Source organism: Durio zibethinus, chromosome 1 (assembly GCF_047325235.1).
Source record: "Durio zibethinus cultivar Kanyao isolate XHJ-2024 chromosome 1, ASM4732523v1, whole genome shotgun sequence".
Lineage (NCBI taxonomy): Eukaryota > Viridiplantae > Streptophyta > Magnoliopsida > Malvales > Malvaceae > Durio > Durio zibethinus.
In genome coordinates, this window is record NC_143162.1 from 1239683 (window position 1) to 1261390 (window position 21708).

General features: G+C 27.9%; 1 protein-coding gene across 3 annotated transcripts in view; it reads right to left on the reverse strand.

Annotated features, from left to right (window-relative positions):
* The window catches only part of LOC149520245 (insulin-degrading enzyme-like 1, peroxisomal), a 37002-nt gene extending 15294 nt beyond the window's left edge, over window positions 1-21708 (reverse strand). Inside the window, exons 1-10 of one of the 3 annotated variants that reach the window (XM_089755927.1) lie at window positions 21480-21708; window positions 21302-21377; window positions 19008-19075; window positions 18280-18371; window positions 18094-18167; window positions 17944-17987; window positions 13726-13777; window positions 12852-12974; window positions 11793-11905; window positions 10897-11059 (exon numbers count right to left, since the gene is read on the reverse strand). In XM_089755927.1, coding sequence (XP_089612053.1) covers window positions 10897-11059; window positions 11793-11905; window positions 12852-12974; window positions 13726-13777; window positions 17944-17987; window positions 18094-18167; window positions 18280-18371; window positions 19008-19075; window positions 21302-21377; window positions 21480-21608 — 934 coding nt within the window. In that variant the 5' untranslated portion in view covers window positions 21609-21708. Of the gene's footprint in view, window positions 1-10896; window positions 11060-11792; window positions 11906-12851; window positions 12975-13725; window positions 13778-17943; window positions 17988-18093; window positions 18168-18279; window positions 18372-19007; window positions 19076-21301; window positions 21380-21479 lie in introns of those variants that run through there. The other 2 variants (XM_089755962.1, XM_089755990.1) reach the window with 2 other exon arrangements.

Below are 21708 nucleotides of genomic sequence, written 5' to 3' on the forward strand. Positions count from 1 at the left end.
CCTACAATTTAATGTATTCATACATCAAATACCCATACATTGAAATATTCCCACTAATATGGTTAATTTCGTTTTGGTACCAGTTGTCGTAACGATTTTGTGTCTGCTTGACGAATTTGGAAATGAAATAAAAAAAAGGGAGTCGCCACCAATCTTTTTTGACTAGGTGCGATTGGTCACCTATTAAAACATATCATTTTAATGAAATCTTAAAATTAATTAAAATTTATTAAAAAGATAATTTTAGGGTCTGCACAATAGTCTGGGTTCGGGAGTCGGTTACGTGTGAGGAAGGATTAGCACCCCCACAACGTCCGTTTAAAATGGTACCAATTAACTACGCGTTATCCTTTTATTTTGATAAAAACAGTCTCATTTTTTATGTTTTAAAAAATAATTTTCTTGATTTTTTCACTTATTGGAAATTGGGTTTTATATTCAAATATTATTCGAAAAAAATAAATTAGAACTTTTTTATTGAAATAATTCTTAAAATATTCCAGTACGTTGGTAACATTAGAAGAACTCTTTCTCACCTAAATATTTCTTAGGCATCGCTTCTCAGAATACCTTAGAATCTTATCCTTTGATGTTCAATTTTATTTTTCATAAAAAAAAATGTCATGCATGCAATGTAGAATGTTACCATATTGATGCACACATTTTATTCTCTTTTTTAGAAATTTTATTAATTGTTTTATTAATATTTTATTTTTAATTTAAATTTAAAAAAAAAAAAGAATTTTTATTATATTGAAATTTTCTATAAATATTCTAATACACTGGTAATATTTAAAGAAATCTTTTCACCTAGGGATTTCTTAAACCATCTCTACTTAGAATACTTTTAGAATCCCATCATCGGATAAAATTTCTTTTTTATCATTTTTATTACTATTTTATTATTATTATTATTAATTAATTTTATTTTTTATTAACAAAAAAATTTTTTATTGTATTGAAAACTTTTTATAAATACTCTAATACACTGGTAGTATTTAAAAAAATTTTCTTACCTAAAGATTTCGTAGGCATCACTACTCGGAGAAACTTTGAATCTCATCGTCGTATAAAAATTTTTTTTTTTACATTTTTTATTATTTTGTTATTATTAATTTTTATCAATTATTGTATATTTTTCTTTATTCTTGGTCATTAAAATTTTAATAAGTTTATGTTTAGTAATTATTTTAAATTAATTAAATTAAAACTATTTTATATTTTCTACCATTTATTTTATTTTATATGAAAATTTTATACAAAAATAAAAGAAAAATCATAAATTAAATAATAGAAATATATAAAAATTTTGAGCAAAAAAAAATAAAAAATAAAAAGTTACGACAAAAATACCAAAAATGCCCCTAGTCAACATTTGTCAAATACTCAAAACGGCTCAGTCGGCTTGATCAACTGGCTTGGACCTATAGTCAACGGCTTAGTCGGCTTGGCTTTGGGTATACGGCTCGGCTCCGTTCCTAGCTCGGCTTGGTGGCTTGGCTACCACTTAATCAAAATGACGTCGTTTTGATTTCACTATAAATAGCCCCCAAACACCCCAACTCCTTCATTTTTTCCTTTCTTCTCCTTCTCTCTTCTTTTTTTCTCTCTTCTTTAGCATTCTTTTTCTTTCTCCTTCTCAGTTTTTGGCAATCCAGTTGCCGCCAGCAGTCAGCCATCGTTGCCGTCGTCGTCGCCCGTCACCGTTGAGTGTGTCAAAAAAATTCTAAAAAAAATACCTAAAAAATTGTTTTCGACCCCCTGAACTCAAATTCAACCTCTGTTTTGTGATAAACAACTTTGAAAAATGTAGATCGAGGCCCAAAGTTTTGGCCAGAATGAAAAGAAATGTTTTTCTTTCGTGTTTTTGGCATTGAGATCCTCGTTACCATGGGTTTTTTTTTTTTTTTTTTTTTTTAAGAATTGTGTTGTTTTTTTGGTTTGGTTTTCTTGGCTTTTTAACAAAGTTTTTTTTTGTTTTCAACGATTTTTTTTCTCGAGGTTTCTTTTTTTTTCGTGGCTCTATTTATAGAACAAAAAGAGAAAATCAAATCCCAAAAAATCTGAGATTTTGGTGGCCTAGGATTAGGGCAGCTACTAGGATGGCTACCGATAGCTGTCAATAAGCAACTAGCAAAAAAATAATAAATAAAATAAAATAATAATAAAATGGTGTCTACAGCTGCCCTTCTTGCCTATTTTTTAAAATCAGAAATAAGACAAAGACAAACAGAAAACTATTTTATTCGAAAAAAATAAACATTGAGCATAAAACCTTTTTTTTTTTAATTTTAAAAAGCTCTTCTAATCAGAGGGTCAACAACTTTAAAAAAAGCATCTTGAAAAAAGGCTCATCTATACAGAGGTTTAATAACTTTAAAAATTCATCTTGAAAAAGCTCCTCTAAGTAGAGGCTCAACAACTTTAAAAAAAATCTTGAAAAAGTTCTTCTAACCAGAGGCTCAATAACTTTAAAAATTCATCCTGAAAAAGCTCCTCTAAACAGAGGCTCAATAACTTTAAAAGAATCTTGAAAAAGCTCCTCGAAGCAGAGGTTTAATAACTTTAAAATTAATTTATTAAAAAATAACTTTGAATATTACCATAAAAAGGGACTTAATCTCATATATGACCACTGAGAAGATGTCAATGACTTTGGATATCACCACCGAAGAAAATGTAAATAATTTTTTAACACTTGGATATCATCACCAAAAAAATGCAAAAAACTTGGACACTCGAATATCACCGCCGAAAAAAGGTTAATGAGTTCGGATATCACCATCGAAAAAATGTAATTCAAACTTTGATACTCGGATATCATCACCGAGGGCTTTGAAAATAATTTATCACAATATTTTTCTTAAACGTTGCTAATTTCATTGAGTTAACAACTTTTTTGCCAGCTAGATTGGTTTTAAAGCTCTCATCTTATGCCATCTCAATGAAATTCTTGAAAATTTTTTATCTTTTGAGTATGTTTTTATCCCTTTTCCTTTTTTTTTCTCTTTAATATTTCCAAAATTGGTGAACATCATTATGAGGCAAATGAAATGCACATGTCTTTTCTTAAAAAATGCACATGAAATGCAAATGTCTTTTTCAAAAATACTAATGAATACTTTCCTATCAATGTTGCAAATACAAAGTCAAAAGATTCAAATGCTCAAAATTTTCCTTTCAAAAATAGCTAAATCAAGATATGCAACTGCCCAAAATCTTTTTTTTTAATTTTTTAAAGTTCTTTTTCTTTCAAACTTGAATCATTCATCTCATTTCAATTCCAATTCCTTTTCTTTGTTGCTCATTTTTCATCAATTTCTATTTTCTTTCTTCACAATTTGGATTTATTAATTTTTCTTTCTATTTTTCATCTTCAAATCAAACATGCATATGATCAACTCGAACTTGATGAGAGTGAATAAACCATCAAACTGTGATGAAACTCAATTGATTAAACATACTTTTGTATTAAAATGTGTTTTCCCATAATGCCATTTATTTTCCTCAAAGTTTTTTTTTCAAAAATATTTTATTTTAATGAAAAAAAATTTTGCCTTAATCAACCTTTATTTGACTCTTAAGTCTCTAAAAAATGGTGATCATTACTATGTACATATCTGAATAGAATGGCAATTCCATCTTTTCAAATGGCTTGGATGATTAATTATCAAAAGGACTTCACAACTTGATATGAAAAATTGAATTTTTATCCAGGCTTAACAGCAAATTCTTTCGAAATGTTCTTTTGTGGTTAAATCAGATTTGACACCCTTTTAGTATCACAATGTGGTATTTTAATAAATGTCAAGACCAACTGTGGCAAATTCAAGATCATATTGGCAAATTCTATCTCAATCATTAGTTGTAATGAGTTTTATTGTTGCAATCTCATTCTTGCTCTAGACTGCCCATTTTGGGGTTTTCACCTTAAAGCTTTTTTCTTTCATTTTTCTCTTATTTTTTTCTTTCCTTTTTTTTTTTTACGATTTCATCATGCACTCAAATACTTTAATGAAAGAGAAAATTTTGCAAAGAAAATAAACAAAAGCAAAATTGGTCATGAGGGTTCTACAAGGAATAAATTCTTCAGTTCAAGTATCCATGTTTGATCGAAATGAACTTTTCAAGGTATGTAACATAGGCCAAGGTTTGAGGTTCTGAAGGAATGGATAAACAGGCTTGAAACATGTGTTTAAAGGTGATTAGACCAAGAATCGTTTTACATCATGTGAAGGACTTTTTTTTAAGGGCATTCATCCTTTTTATTCTTTTCGTCGTATTCAATCATCTCTTTTTTTCCTTTTTTTTACTGCTTTGACTTTTGCTCTTTCTTGCATATTTCATATGTTCAAAACTTCTAAAACTCAATTTGTTTGACATTTGCCCATATAACTCATGACTTCATCAAACAAATCTTTTTGGTAAAAGGTGATCCTTGATCAAGGTTCATTTAGAAAGAATCCACTAGGCTCAAAAGGGTAGTAAATGGATAATTTCTTGTTTGTGAAAGGATGAAAAAAGATGGCCATTTGTCATCTCAAGCCTGGTCACTTGTGCTGAAGAGTGATTCCTTGAAAAATCAAAATTTTATTTTTCTCACCTCTTATTTTTTTATCTTTTTTTTGCTTTATTTGCTTTATCTTTTTAGGATCGTTTGAATATCTAGAGTGCATGATGTACCCATCAATATTTTTTTTTCTTTTTTTTTTTTTTTGTTTTCACAACTCATATAACAACCAATCTTTGTTCAATCTTGGTAAGTCAACAAGGTTTATGTGACAATGAGAATCATGTTGAAAGGGCTTGTTTAGGTCCTGATTGTGCATATGATCACCAAATTGGATAGTGGCATGAACTTAATAATTTTGGGGCAATTGGAAATCATTCTATTCTGTCAACATGCCTCTAGATAAAAGGTGCATTTGTGTATTTGTGGATATCTAAATGACTTTTTGTTTGAAGCATGGTCTTGACACCTATCAATTCACCAACATTTAGATAAAAAAAAGTATCATATTTGTCTGATTTTCAAGGAACTCAGGAGGTTTTTCCAAATTGATCATTTCAGTATTTGTTGCCTTGACAAGAGGTATCACAAAGTTCAAACTTGTATCCTTTGGAGCATAAAGGTTTTTCAAGTAATTTTGAGAGATGAAAAGGACACGAGAATATTTTATTCGGGTAAATTCATAATAACGACCACCAATTTTTAAGACTTTTATTATAAAGAGAAAATATTTTTTTATTTTTTTTATTTTTTTAAAACTTAAGACAAAGAAAGAAAAGAAGAAAAACTCTTTCAATTAGCATTCAGATTCAACTTTCATACAAGTTCTGAAGTTTTGCAACACCCAACGAACCATCATTTTTTTAAAAAAACCCACAGAACCATTCTCTAATTCTTCATCTGTCTATTACATTCAAATTATTCATATCAATGCTTTAGCATCCTCGGTTTACCTCTTTTCCAATATATTAAGGACTCAATGATCATCGTTAATTTCAAATTTTATTTTTTCAGCTTTAATGAGATCTTTAACCTTATATTTCAGTGTGGGATAGTTTTCTGTCAAGTGGCCCTGATTTTCACTATGGTAATCACATTTTGCATTAGGATTATACCATTTTGGGTAAGGGAGTTGAAGGGGTTCTAGACGTACAGGCTCCAAAAGCTGATTCTGGATAAGTTGAAGTAATAATTTTGCATAAAATACAGGAATAAAGTCAAAAATGGTTTTTTCTTTAGTATTTCTTAAGGCTCTTGAACCACTACTTGGATTAGATCTTCATTCTAATTTGGTAAGTGTCTAAAAAAATGGCTGAAAATAAGATGGATAAGCTAGTTGTTGTAGTGACTGATATGACTGATAAGGACAAAAGATAGATGTAGCATTGTTTATGAAAGGGTAATGGGTTTGGTACACTGGTGTAGGGTATGAAGTGTAACCTTCGAATTGTTACCCCATGTAGTTCACTGCTTGAGCTTCATTTTTTTTCTTTGTTTCACTTGTCTCTCTTGCATCGAGCTTGTCATTTTTTATGGTATTTTCAATAATCTCACCTGATATCACCGTGTCTATAAAATTTTTGGTTGCATTGCCTATCAATCTCTCATTGTACGGTGCTTTCAAAGTATTCACAAATAAGACAGTTATCTCTTTTTCAGTAAAGAGAAGTTGTACTTATGCAACCATATCTTTCCATCTCTGTGCATACTCTTTAAAACTTTCTGTTACTTTCTTTTCCATGTTCTGTAGAGATAGATGATCTGGAGTTAGATCCATGACATGTTGGTATTGTGTAAGGAATGCCCTTGTGAACTCTTGCCAGGAACGAATACGAGTCCTGTCTAGTTGAACATACCATTTAGTTGAACATACCATCTAGCTGCAGATCCTGTAAGGATGTCCTAAAATACATCCATCAATAGCTTCTCGTCATGAATATGTGCTATCATCTTGTGACAATACATGGTGAAATGAGTCATTGGGCATTTTGTGCCATCATATTTTTCAAATTCAGGGACTTTAAATTTCGATGGAATGACCACATCTAGGACCAAACAAAGGTCGACTGCATCCGTAGAGCCATTAAAATTCATTCCCTCTATAGTCGTAAGTTTTTCTTCTAATAATTTCATCTTTTGTTGGGCACTGATATCTTTTACTTTTTTGAGTGTCTTTATCCTTGTCTTTTCTTTCTTTTTGGGATCATCCAAATCGAAAACTAAGATTGACTCAGGTGGTTTCTCCATCATAACAGAATTAACAAAATTTTAAAATTATCTTGGAGTAGGTGTGGATGTCATTCCTAGACAAAGATTGGAATATCCACCGAGAATAAGAATTTGTACTCTGGTTCTTTGAGAAGGTTGGGTCAATCGTGGCTCAAACCCTAGAGAGTAAACATGATTCACCATGTCTAGCAATTGCTCTTGAAAGCTAGAATTTTCTTCCACCGTTTTTCTTTTATCAAGTTTCTTGAGCATGTCCAAGATCTTATCAGTATCCCCTTTTAGTTCTTCTTGAGCCTTCTCCATCTTTTCAAATTGACTAGCCTATTCTTGTTCCATGATTCTTTTTTGAGCTCTAATGTTGGCAGGTAGGTTGAGTTAAAATTTTTCGTGGGCGAGTTGTTCTTGAACCTTTATTATCATAATTTTTTTTTTTTAAAAATAAGAATGCCATGTGTTGAAATTTTTATTTTTTTTATTTTTTGAAAAAAATGGTGCACATGATGCATGAATTCAAATGGGAGATTTTGCTCTTGAACAAATTTCAGCACTAAAAATTCTCATTAATTTCATACAACTTTTGTTACCTGAGATTTGAGCAATCTATAGTTTTATGGGATCTATGAAGACTTCTTAGGAAAGAGATGTCCTAGAGCAAATATCTTGATATAGAACTGTATGATATGATTAATGTAAAAAGAAAATAAAAACAAAATTGAGTTAGTATGAAGATGTGATTTGAGATAAAAACATTTTTTTTTTGTTTTGTTTTTGTATTACACACAACTTTTATTCCTATACATTTTGGACTTAGGTATTTTCTACAATAGGGTGGGCAAAGCTCTACCTAAAGTTAGCTTCTTATGGCTTATTACATGCTTGATTTGGGTTGACATGCGTCTAAAGGTTCTCAAATTATTTCTCATTGTTGTCCATGCTAGACTAGTAAGGCACCTCGATCCTCACCCATTATAGGCTACGAACGAAAGGGGTTCAATTTGAGTGAAAGTATTTCGCTTGTCATTGCGGAGGTTATCACCTCATGAGGGCATAGGTACTTTACTTCCTCCTATAAGGAATGGAGCCCGGATATAGAACTCATGTAATGAAGTGCATCGTGTCATTGTGTGTGTACATGCTTCCTAATATATCAAGAGTAATATATAAAAAAAATAATAATAAAGCATAAGAGGCATAGTAAAAGAAATGTGTGTGAATTTTTTTCTCTTTGTTTTCTCTTTGTTTTATTTTTGACCTTTTTTTTATTGAAAGTGAAAAATAAAAATCTAAAAAATCAATTAAAACTATTTGAATCAAAATTTAAGGATAATATTTGTTAATTTTGGCCTGACTCTCGAAAACAAATGGTATCTCCAGTGGAGTCGCCAAGCTATCGTAACGGTTTAATGTCCGTCCGACGAATTTGAAAACGAAATAAAAAAAAATAGAGTCGCCATCAATCTTTTTTGGCTAGGTGTGATTGGCTACCTATTAAAACATATCCTTTTAATGAAATCTTAAAATTAATTAAAATTTATTAAAAAGATAACTTTAGGGTCTGCGTAATAGTCTGGGTTTAGGAGTCGGTTACATGTGGGAAAGGATTAGTACCCCCACAATACCCATTTAAAACGGTACCAATTAACTATGTGTTATCCTTTAATTTTGATAAAAACAGTCTCATTTTTTATGTTTAAAAAAAAATTTTTCTTGATTTTTTTATTTATTGGAAATTGGTTTTTATATTCAAATATTATTCGAGAAAAATAAATTAGAACTTTTTTATTGAAATAATTCTTAAAATGTTTCAGTACGTTAGTAACATTAGAAAAACTCTTTCTCACCTAGAGATTTCTTAGGCATCGCTTCTTGAAATATCTTAGAATCTCATCCTTTGAGGTTCAATTTTACTTTTCGTAAAAAAAAATATCGTGCATGCAATACAGAATGTTACCATATTGATGCACATATTTTATTCTCTTTTTTAGAAATTTTATTAATTGTTTTATTAATATTTTATTTTTAATTTAAATTTTTGAAAAAAAAAGAATTTTTATTATATTGAAGTTTTCTATAAATATTCCAATACATTGGTAATATTTAAAGAAATCTTCTAACCTAGAGATTTCTTAAAGCATCTCTACTCGAAATACTTTTAGAATCTCATCATCGGATAAAATTTCCTTTTTATCATTTTTATTACTATTTTGTTATTATTATTAATTAATTTTATTTTTTATTAACAAAAAGAAAATTTTTATTGTGTTGAAAACTTTTTATAAATTCTTCAATACACTGGTAGTATTTAAAAAAATCTTCTCACCTAGAGATTTCGTAGGCATCACTATTCGGAGAACCTTTGAATCTCATCGTCGGATAAAATTTTCTTTTCTTACATTTTTTATTATTTTGTTATTATTAATTTTTATCAATTGTTGTATATTTTTCTTTATTCTTGGTCATTAAAATTTTAATAAGTTTATGTTTAGTAATTATTTTAAATTAATTAAATTAAAACTATTTTATATTTTCTACCATTTATTTTATATGAAAAATTTATACAAAAATAAAATAAAAATAACAAAAAAATCATAAATTAAATAATAGAAATATATAAAATTTTTGAGTAAAAAAATAAAAAAATAAAAAATTACTGCAAAAATACCTAAAATGCCCCTAGTCAACACTGGTCAAATACCCGAAACGGTTCAGTCAGCTCGATCAACCGGCTTGGACTTATAGTCAACGGCTTAGTCAGCTTGGCTTTAGGTATACGGCTCGACTCTGTTCCTGGCTCAGCTTGGTGGCTTGGCTACCACTTAATCAAAACGATCGTTTTGATTTCACTATAAATAGCCCCCAAACACTCCCATTCCTTCATTTTTTTCCTTTTGTCTCCTTCTCTCTTCTTTCTTTCTCTCTTCTCCATAATTCTTCTTCTTTCTCCTTCCTAAATTTCGACAATCCAGTTGTCGCCGACCGTCACCGTCGGTCATCGTTGAGTGTGTCAGAAAAATTCTTAAAAAATACCTAAAAATTTGTTTTCGACCCTCTGAACTCAAATCCAACCTTTTTGCAATAAACGGCTTCAAAAAATGTAGATCGAGGCCCAAAAATTAGGCCAAAATGAAAAAAAAAAATTCTTATGTTTTTGGCGTTGAGATCCCCGATACCAAGAGTTGTTTTTTTTTTTGGGGGGGGGGGGAATTGTGTTGTTTTTTTTGTTTGGTTTTCATGGTTTTTTAACAAATTTTTTTTTTTGTTTTCAGCGATTTTTTTTCTTGAGGTTTTTTTTTTTTCATGGCTCTATTTATAGAACAAAAAAAAAAAATCAAATCCCAAAAAATCTGAGATTTTGGTGGCCTAGGATTAGGGTAGCTACTAGGATGGCTATCGATGGCTGTCAGTAAGCAGCTAGCAAAAATAATAATAATAATAATAAAATGGTGTCTACACCAATGATACCAGCCGATATGTTTTAGTTATAAAAAAAAAAAAAGATACTTAAGGGTGATTTTTCGTATCAGACTTCATATCAAGTAATACTAGTTGTTTTCATTGGTTTTGGTTGGTTTTGGTGAATTTCGGTGAATTAACTTATTTCGGTCGGTACATAATTGTGAAATATGTTTTGTAATTTTTAACTTATCTTTTGTTATTTGATTATGTTTAACCTAATAAAAATAAAAAAATAGACAAAATAACCCTTAAGTTTTTCTAAAGTATAATAATTCTGAAGCCAAAGTTAATTTCTTTTTCAACTATTTATTTTTATCTTAATAAATTTTTACATGAAAAAAGAAAAATATTCATTTAAATATTATATAATCAAATTAAATATTCAAAAAATCACAGTTTATGAAAATATTATATAGATTATTAGTAGCAATATTATGCATAAGTTTATATATATATATTTATAAATATATTTGTATTAAATCAAAAAATTCAAAATAATATACCAAAACAACTTAAATATCTTCAGATCATACAAAGCCTAAAAAACTTATATGTTTAGAAAGAAAACATTTGATAGGATTCTGACATGACTCATCTCGAGTCTTAGCAAAGGCATATGTTCAAAAATGTTAAACATACTTAAGCATACTGTTTTTTTGTTTTTGTTTTTTTTTTTTTTTGAAAAGACGCAGCAAACTTACCTCGTGTTTTCAAGATGTAATACACGGATCCTTCTCCTTTATGGCCAATGACATGACCCAGGTACTTGCATGGCCCTTCCTTGTAATGATGCCTGCTTGTGGTTATTGGCCATTCAATTATCAATTTGTGCCTTTCTGCTATTGGAACAAGCTTGACAAGAATCTGAAATCAAATTACAAGCGAAAAGCAGCGCGAAATTATTTTCCCAACTTTAACTTTCAACCAATAATATTATTAAGGTGCTTTCATTTAAGAAAATTTCTACAATTTAATGTAGGTTATTTTCTGTGTAAATTTCGTATATGGTTCTCAGCCTTTTGTTTTGTTTTAATTTTAGTTTCTAATTTTTTTTTTTAGTTTCACTTTAATTCGGTAATTTTTAAATTATTCCGTTTGAATTCCTAATTTTTCAAAATGATTTCGTTTTGATTATTTTATGAAGTTATTCCGTTAAAATTGGTGTCATATCCATTCATATTAATCATTTTAACTAAATAATTTTAAAAAAGAATCAAAATAAAAGGTTGAAAAGTTATGGATCCAAAAGGAATAATTTGTCATATACACACGGCACATCACAACATTGATCTCTTGGCATTTTATGTTAATATTTTTTTCTCAATTATTAACATAATAATATAATAAAAAAATCACAATGGAATAATTTAAAATGTCATGAATGCAAATAAAACAATTCAAAAATTAAAAACTAAAATAAAAGTAGAATAAAAAGGTTAATGGATCATGTATGAAATTTACCGGTTATTTTCTTAAATTTAAAAGAAAAAGATTTTAAAAATTAAAAAAAATTATAAATAAATACTTATTGACATTGGTTAGGATCATTATGATTATAGAAATTATTGTTAGTGCAACATGCTGATTTTCATTTTACCATTCGATGTTCTGACGCGATGGGCAAACCGGTAATGTGGAAACCACGTTGGTTGGAGTTTCGAATGTCTTGGAACTTGTTCTCCACGGAGCTTTGTATTTTATCAAGGCTTTCTACAAATTCATAACAAAGAATTAATCTTATTGAAAATTTAAGCAATCAACCATTTAAACTATAAGTCCTTCTTTTTGAGAAAAAAAAAATTGTAAGTCTTTCTGAGTATTGTGGTAAGAGAATAGCAAAATAAATTTAGACTTTAGTGGCTGATCTTTTCTTACTTCTTTTTACTTTGAGACAAAAACAAAATAAAAAAATGCATTTGGATGTGAAAATAATAGTTTTTGGGAAGATTAAAACAATAAACATTTAACTTTTTATAGATAATAAAATGAATTTTAGCGAGAAAGAAAAAACCAATGCAATAAAATGCATGGCTTTACTTCTATATGATATTTTTAAGTTTGGGTTTGTGGGGGACAACTCAATAGTTAAAGTTTGAGATTTCATATAAATGGCATTGAGTTTGAATATCTAAAATGGTTGGGATGAGATTACGAGATGTGAAACTCGGCTTCTTAGAGTAGCCTAATATCACATATACTAAAAAAGAAACAGTTATATATGAAACATTATTTATTTTTACTGAATGCTCATTTTTAATTAAGTATATATATATATATATATTATATTCTTAATTTTACCATACAACTACTCAAAATGCAAGAAAGAAATTTTACTCTGTATGATTGATGCTTTTACTTTTTTTTTTTTTTTGCATGGAAACATGTAAAACCATGTTTGACTACAAAAATAAATAATTTTATTTAAAAAATTATACACAAAAGAATTAATTTTCTTATATGACAAAATGCATTTTACTACTTATATAGACAAATAATATTGAATTTGGTATTACACTATAATTATTTGTCATTGCAAATCAATGATTATGATATTACTTTATTTTTGTTATTCTAAAAGCAAAAAAACAAATAAAAATAATCAACCAGGGGGAGTTTGCATATAGCAAATGTAACAACCAAATGAAACGCTTCTAACCTTTTGTATATGCAACCAAATGCATAAGGTTGGCAGAATAATTTTCTTCATAGAACTTTAAGAGCTCATGTCTTATATCCAGTCCTTTTGCTTTTGGTCTAACTTCCAACGTATACCAATTTCCTACATATTAGCAAATAGCAAGTTAAGTACACATCGATTATATATTAAAGTTGCTCTTGAAATATAAGTATTCACACAACTTTTAATTCATAAAATTTTTTTGTAAAATAAATTTGTGAGATTCTATGAGTTAAAGTGAATAATATCTCACAAAGTGATATGAATCATGACATACAACATGTGTACACACACAATATAATATATATATATATATATATATATAACAAAGAGAAATAAGAGGAAATGGCTAGTGGAGATAAAAAGGTAAAAATTAGAGATGTCAATTTTATCAATATCTAATGAAAATTTTAATTTTTTATTCAAATGGGGATAGGGATGAAAATAGGTGCTACATTATGAGTAGGGGGTGAGTATGGGGATGAGAATAGAGATAGATATGTATAGATTTTTTATTAAATAATATAAATTATTATTTTAGATTAATTAAAATTAATATGGTTTTATTTAAAATATATATATTAATATATATTTATAAAACAAATTACCTAGATATATAAGATAAAAATAATAAAAGCTAAAAAAAATTTAGTTTTTAGTTTTTTTTTTTTTAAAAAACTATGGGTACGGGGATTACCCATATATATTAAATATCCGTAGAGATAGAAATAAAGATAAATTTAAAATATCCATTAAATATAAATATAAAAATAGATATAAAATAAAAATCTAGAGATAAAAATGAAAAATGTTTTATCTTATTCATATTCTACCTATTGATATCCTATTTTACCTGTACCAAATTTATGAATAGGATGACTTTCCGTACTGAAATGCTTCCGAAGCTGTTTAGAGAAAAAAAGTTATCCAAAAATTATGAATAAATTTATATGAAAAGTTATAAATATGCTACAATATAAAAATAAATTGTGAAATTAAAGAACTTCATCGATTGCCTATAAAAAAAATTTCAAAGTCAACTGCATTTCATTATGACCATTGCTTTTGGAAATAAAAATTTGTAAGAGTTGCCTTTAAATTAAAGGTGATCTTTTTTTTTTTTGGACAATTAAAAAGAGTGATCGTTTGATAAGCCAAAAAAGGTATTTTTTTATAAATTATTTAAATGAAATAGGAAAGGATAACAATGCTTTGAATATGATTCGTTCCAATTTTACTCTCTATTTTAAATTAAATATCCACATTAAAGTTGAAATGCAATTTAAGGGAAAAAAATGTCAGTTATAGTGGGTTTTATGTATGATAAATTACAAAATAAAATTCTATGGTTTGAACAGAAATTTACTTCAAATAGTTTAAATTTAATACATTATTGCTTTGTGCATTTTTCAATTAGTTTAATACTAACACCGTTAACTCATTTTTCATTTTGTTCAATTGGTGCCTTTTTTTTCCCTTATTCCTTGAAAGCATTTTTTTTTCACCAATCTCCTACACTCGTGTCTAATTATTAGTCATCATTCAACAAAGTCCTACGCCAACCATGTGCTTCTTTTTTTTTTTTATAATCCTTTCAGTTGTTTTCCTCTTTCAATATGTCTTAATTCCTTAACTAAACCCATTTTCCCCATCACTCCAAATGTCAAAATATATTCCAATTCTCTAATATAGTTTCATAGATGATGCAATGGCATGGGTTTCTCACTTTTGTGTCGGAATATTTTTAGAAAGTGAAAGAAGCTTCATAGATAATACAATTAAATGGGTTTCTCACCTTTGTGTTGGAATTTTTTTTTTTAAATAAAGCGAAAGAAGCTTCAATTGACAAATAGTTCAATGACATGAGTTTCTCACTTTTGTGTTGGAATATTTTTAAAATAAAATAAAAAAAGAGAAATTTACAACCACTAGTCTTGCTTTAAAAGCATTTAAACCTTTTTAAAAGGTATTCTTTTGACTTTTATGGAAGTTAAGATGTGTCCTCAATAAGTTCAAAAAAAAAAAAGGATAATTGGTTGGTTGCTTACCACCACTTTTGAAGAGACATATTTCTTGGATGCAATCATTCCAAAACACATCAAACCATCTTCAAAACAATCCTCTCTTTTTTAAATATATATATATATATATATAGTTTAAGTCACTCATACAATTTTTTACTACAAAAGCCTTGTATAAGAAAGATATTTTCATTCCTCAACATCAAAAGTGTTCAGTGGCTTTGATTTTATTAGCGCAAATTACTGTCAAACATATATTTTATTATATCTTAAAACTATTCAATTTACTACTTTATATACCGTTATTGATGAGCAAAATAAGCCTATTAAGGTTTAATTCCAACGTTTGCAAATTCTTCTTTTTCAAATTTTCTTAAGCTTTGTCCTCCTTCATAGAGAAAAATGAATCTAACAATGTGTTTGGATAGATATTAGTTAAAAAGAGGAATGCAAAGTTTTTTAAAAAAAAATACATATATTTCTTGTTTGGATAATTAAAATTAAAAAAAAAATCTTAGCGACCACTCTTTGATTAAAAAGTAGAAAAGAAATAAAAGAGATTATTATAATATTTTTTCACTTATACCATTTTTAAATAAAATGTTCATTTACTATGTGAATAATCTAGAAATTAATTGTTTTAAGTAAAAAGAAAAAAATTCAAAAAAAGAGATGAATTTTTATTAATCCATAAAAGAATGTACGTTCGGAATTATTTCTATATAATTATATATTTTTTTCAAAATTAATTCCAATGAAAACACAAAAAATCTGTGTTTTAGTAAATAAAATTAATTATAAACTTGAATTAATATTTTCTTACAAGTTTAACAAGTTTCATTAATAAAAGTATAATTTCTCCAATTGTATGTGTTTTTCATATGCATGTTTTTTTTTTTCAAATTTGTAAAATAATAATAAATTTTCAAAAAATATATAAGATCCAAAATAAATTTAAAAAAATTAAAGGATATGATTAGTTTTCCTTTATGGACAAGGGTAGACTATTAAACCTACTATGGCTTCAAATTTATTTTCATATAAAATAAAGAAAATATGCTTAAAAAACAAAAAAAAAAAAATATATATATATATATACACAAAAAATCCATAAAAATAAATTTGAAGATCATAATATAAAAAGTTGATGAAAACTACAAGAAAGTAAAGTAGGGAAACAAGTTTGAGTGTGATAAAAAATAAATATTAATATCAATTGTCTAGTTTATAATGTATTCTTTGAAAATTGAAAAAAAAAACAGTAAATATAAAAATGTTATTTACATTTAAAAAATTTTCACCCATTTCCTTTCCTTAGCTTTTCATCCAATTTAGGATAATTGAAAAATGAAGCGTTTGAGGAAAAATGAAAGGTGCTCAATTTCTTCCTTTCCTTTATTTCAATTTAAATAATATTGAAACAAGAAAAAAGCTTCCCATTTTTTCCTTTTCTTTCTTTTCCCTTTCCTCCCTTCAATCTAAATATAGTATAGAAGAAAATGGCATTTGCAATAAGCTTTGAAACCATTTCTCTCTTCCTTAATTTGGTTCTTACACCCACTGAAAACAACAATTTTCTCTTTAAACCCTAATCTTTGGTCACACAAATCTCAAGACTCAAACTTTCTAGCTCAATTCAATAACCTAAGTTCCATTTTCACTTACGAATTCTTCTACTTGTTGATCTTGTGAAAATTTTCTTTTCCCTTTTTACGAGTGCTTTGAGCTTCATCTTAATTTATTGCATGGTACTATGAAGCAAAATTTTCAGCTAAATCCCTTCATTAGCTTTTGTACTTCATCGGTACTCTATTTTGTCTAGCAGCCCGTTAGCTCGCCAGCCCGACACGGTTGGGTCTTGATAAGAATTTTCAAGCCCCGACCTAGTTAGGTCTAAGTCATTATCTAATTAATAAAAAATATTTTATTTAATTTTAAAATATATTTAAAAATATAAAAGGCCTAAATGGGTGGGACCAAGTGGACCAAACTCGAGAACAAACTTAGCATTTAAAGGACCCAATGACCCCGTACAACGCATATACACCTCTAATTTTCACATTAGCAATGGTTATCCAATACCAGAGAAAGTAACGCACGTGATAGTTAAGTGTCAAAATTTAAATTTTAAAGATGAATTTGTTTTGCCTTTTTTATATGAAAAATTTTAATTTATTCGGTTCATAAAAAATTAAGAGCATCTCTTTTTGTCTTCTTAAAAATTAGAAAAATATATGTTCACACAGCAACCTTAAACTTTTAATATGTTAGTGTTCTTTTTAATGAAATAATTCACTCATTTAATTATAGTTTCCATAAATAAAGTAACTACTTAAACACAAAACTATAAAACAGCGGGATAAAAGAAAAAGATAAAATCAAAGGATTTAGGTAAACCTTTTTAAGTAGAGTTCTTAAAGAAAACGGGTTAAATGAAAACTCAATCAAATTGAGAATTAAAACTCATATATTGATATAATTTATTGGATAAATTATGCATAAAAAGATACATTAGAGGTTCCCATTGGTTAAGTCAAGCCTACGTGGTCTTCCTTTTGAGAAGTCAAGTTCCAGTGCAACTTGATCAATTCATTTTTATTATCATTTTATTATTAAAAATAATAAAATATCATTTCATATTTTAAAACATATTTTTAAATTAAATTAAAATATATTATTTACTAATAAAATAATTTAATTGAAACGGTTTGAACTCGGTTTAGGTTGGCATGTCTACGAGAAATTTGCCTTATTAATGAAAGATGAGCCTTCTTTTCTATGATGTTAAGTTTATATTGAATTTTACGATATTCTACTAACAAATAATTGACAATAAAGAGAGATCTTTATTATGTTTAAAATTTCAAAACATTCCAAATTTAACCAAAATAAGATTTATTTTATCACCAACCTTAACAAATCTAGACACGGAATCTGAAACGCAATAAACCAACAAAAAAATTCAGTGTAGCATTAATTCTGAATTAGTATATTGACATTCGGCATTAATTCTTTAATTGGTGGCAACAAGAATAAAGTAAAACTAATACCTGGACCATTCTCCGCCAGTCAGACAATAAGTTAGTTTGGTATGCTGGAGAGAGAGAGAGAGAGAGAGAGAGATGCGTTATGCTCCAAAGATGCGTTATGCTCCAAAGCATTGTATTAAACCAAAAACGAAGAGCAAAAGAGATGATCACCAGAATCAATAGTTTTAATTACCCTCATGGTAGCTTCAGCTGGCATCAATGGTTTGATGAAGAACTGGGAAAACCTGATTAATATTTTACCAAAAAGAAAACGCTGAATAGTATAATAAATGAACATTTGATGAAAATAACACCTATGAAAACTTAAAAAAAAAAACCAACAACAACAACACATACCGTTCCAAAGCTTCTTCAAAACAGTCATTGTTGATGTCAAAATAATATCTGGTCCGATCAATAGACACGGATCTATTTGTGTACCCTCCATTCTAAGTAACAAATAACAGAAAAAATAAACTAAGTTTAAATCTAAGAAGAGTATTGTAAGTTAATCTATTTCAATTTTTTTGTACAAGTTAGAATTTGGACCATTAACATAAAATAAATAGTAAGAGTCATGTTCTTATACCTTCATTTTATTCCCATTGTTTAAACCTATAGACTAAAGACACAATGGAAGAGAATTAGGTTACGTTTTGTTAGGACTTTTATTACTTGCATTTTACTTTCCCAAAAAAAAAAATGTATTTAGATATGATTTATTTGAACGAAAAACATTAATATATATCTGTTTGATTGTATATATAAGGAAAAAATGTAAATGATTTTGTGTAACAAAAAACATGATTTTTTTTTATATAGACTAATTATGTTATAATTGATATCATGTCTAAATTTTTTATGTTTATTATAATTTTTTTTTTTACTTTTTTTAACTTTATGATAAAGAGCAAGAAACGTAACCAAATGAAAATTATTTATTATCTTTTTTTATGTTTATTAAGATAACCGACGATCATTGACTCGTGTAGCATAAACCAAGACGGCAAGTACCTCGACAACATTATAATTTGACTACAACAATAACATCTAGAGGACCATCGTACGTTTATGATGAATAGTACCTCGCTGACATACTTTGAGAAACTATCCTCCGAAGGATATTTTTCACTAGCATATGGCAGCACGTGCACTACAATACAACAATACAGAAAGAAACATATTCAATAGAAAAGAAAATTATGCAATTGCTCAAATGAAGTCATAATACTCCCTCTCATACCAAAAAAAAAATCTCAAAATAAAATCAAATTTGACCATGAAAGTATAGCATAAACCTAAGTAATACCCAAATATGTTAAGTTTACTATATTTATTATTTATAGATAAACTTATAATTAAGTCATGTTTTGCAAAACTTGGGTTTGATCTTGTGTCATAGTCTCTATTTAGCCAATATTAGAGTATAAGATTTGAACCCTCTTCTCCTTAAATAGAACTTGTCGTATGATAAAAATAGGTTGTGCTTTTCCAAGCTTTATTATTATTATTATTATTATTATTATTATTATTATTATTATTATTATTATTATACAATCTATAATTTATAAAGTAAATATGAATCCTGAGGACATAGATAATTATTAAATTGTCTTTTTATAAGGTTTTTAAGAATATTTTAAGGATTAAAAATACAAGAAAAGTACCGAAATTTTCTTTGTTAAGTGTTGTTGACTCACATTTCTTACCAAAAACCTATAATCCGTTGTGAAAGATAAGCCTTTAATTTTAGGATGTGGGATCCATCAGATTCTCTCCGACCTAATCGTGTAGCGCCATCCAAGCTTATCTCGATACTAGTATCTCTCTATAAAATTTCACATCATGTAAGCTCTTATACTAAGGGAGAGCATCCAATTGATTCGATGTTAAAAATTCAAAAAAACCGAAAACAATTATGACCTTATAACTTGGGTGTAAATTTAACTGCTGTTGTCTCAAAAAAATTTTCTTCAACTTAAAAAATAAATAAATAAATAAATAAACTGAAAACAACGAACTCGAACTAGGAACTGACAATAATCGAAACTGAACTAAGTTGATAGGTTTGGTTGATTTCATAGTTTGAACAATTTTTTAATATTTTTCAACAATCTCTTTTAACAATTTCCGATAACTCAAAATTCAAACACTATAAAAAATTTTCATCAACAAATTTCAAGTGCATCAATGTATTTATGAATGAATAATGAAACAATAAAAAAAAAAAAAGGTCAAGATATTTTCTGGGTTTAGCGTTGTATTAATTAGAGATTTAGATGGGTATGTACATACTTGCCATTTGCTTTAAAATTATAAATAAAAATAAATATCTTTATTCCATATTTTATATGAAATAATATATTTTAAATATATGGAGTATTATAATTAATAATGGTTAATTCAATCAGTTCAATTTAAAAGTATAAACGAATAGAATGACGAATAGTTCAGGTTCTATTTCTATTTATTTATCAATTTTAGCATAAAATCATGAACAACATTTCATGATTAATTAATTAAACAAACATATAAAAAACATAACAAATTTTGTTCATATTCAGTTCGTTTAAATATAAATAACAAAGCCTTTGACAAACAGTTTGTAAACGTATGAACATGTTTGATTTATATTTGTTTATTAAGCTTAATAAATAATTACAAAAAACATTTCATAATTCATTAATTAAATAAACAGATTATAAATATAATAAAATTGATTCATATTCAATTTATTTACACTTTAATTTAGTTATCTTGAACAAATAACCGAATAAGTCACTTAGTTTAATCGAATTAATCCACCCTATAAACCAAATGAAATCGATTTCAGTCAGTTTTTTCACTTTGCCTAGACTTATGCTCAACTCTTATCAGATATCACTTATTACGGGACTGGACCTCCGACCCAAAGACCAGTCTATTCAAGAGATCAGTAGAAGGATCACAACTCACAACGCTCCCTTCCCTTTAGCAGTAGAAAAATAAAACGTCAGTGATTAACGACAAAGGTTCAAAAAAAAAATTGTAACTTATAATATGTGTGTGATCAAAATAAATTTGTATAAACTTGAGTGATCAATATTGCTGTAATTTACTTGTAATATTGTCTAATAATTTTCTAAAATTTTTTAATCGAAATACAATATTCTTAATTTTCCGCTTCTTAATTATTTCAGCAGAAGAAGGAAACTAATTGTTAAAACTATAAATTCCAGTTGAAAATTCTATTCGAATCTTGAGAGAGGAGAGTAAAATTTATAGGATAGAAGATGACTACTAAACTCCTGTTATGAAACTAGAAAATCATGGATGAAAAAATCATACGGTAACTCAATTCTTATTAGAAGAAAAATGAAGGATATAGATATATACGTACTAAGGAAGTGGGCAAGGCCCTCGATGCCATCAGGATCGGAGAAGTAGCCAACGCTAACAAGCATACATGCAGCAGACTGAAACATGAAAAGTGAAAATCAGAATCTTTGGGGATAGATTGATAAATTTTGGAGAGAAAAGAAAAGGAGTAAGAAAGGGTGGCATGGAGATTGGCTTGCCTTGTCGGTGTCGGGATCGCTGACCAGGAGAACTTGGAGGGAGTTTCCGAGCACGATCCTCCTGTATTGTCTGTTGTCTGTTCGAGGCTTTACTATAACAACCTCATCGTTTTCTATCCCATTAGCCATTATTTTCAGCTTGGTCGAGAGAGAAAGAGCAATTTGTTTTTATCTTTCTGCTGGTTGATTTTCAATACTCTGAGAAGGATAATTTCGTCTTTAAGTTGTC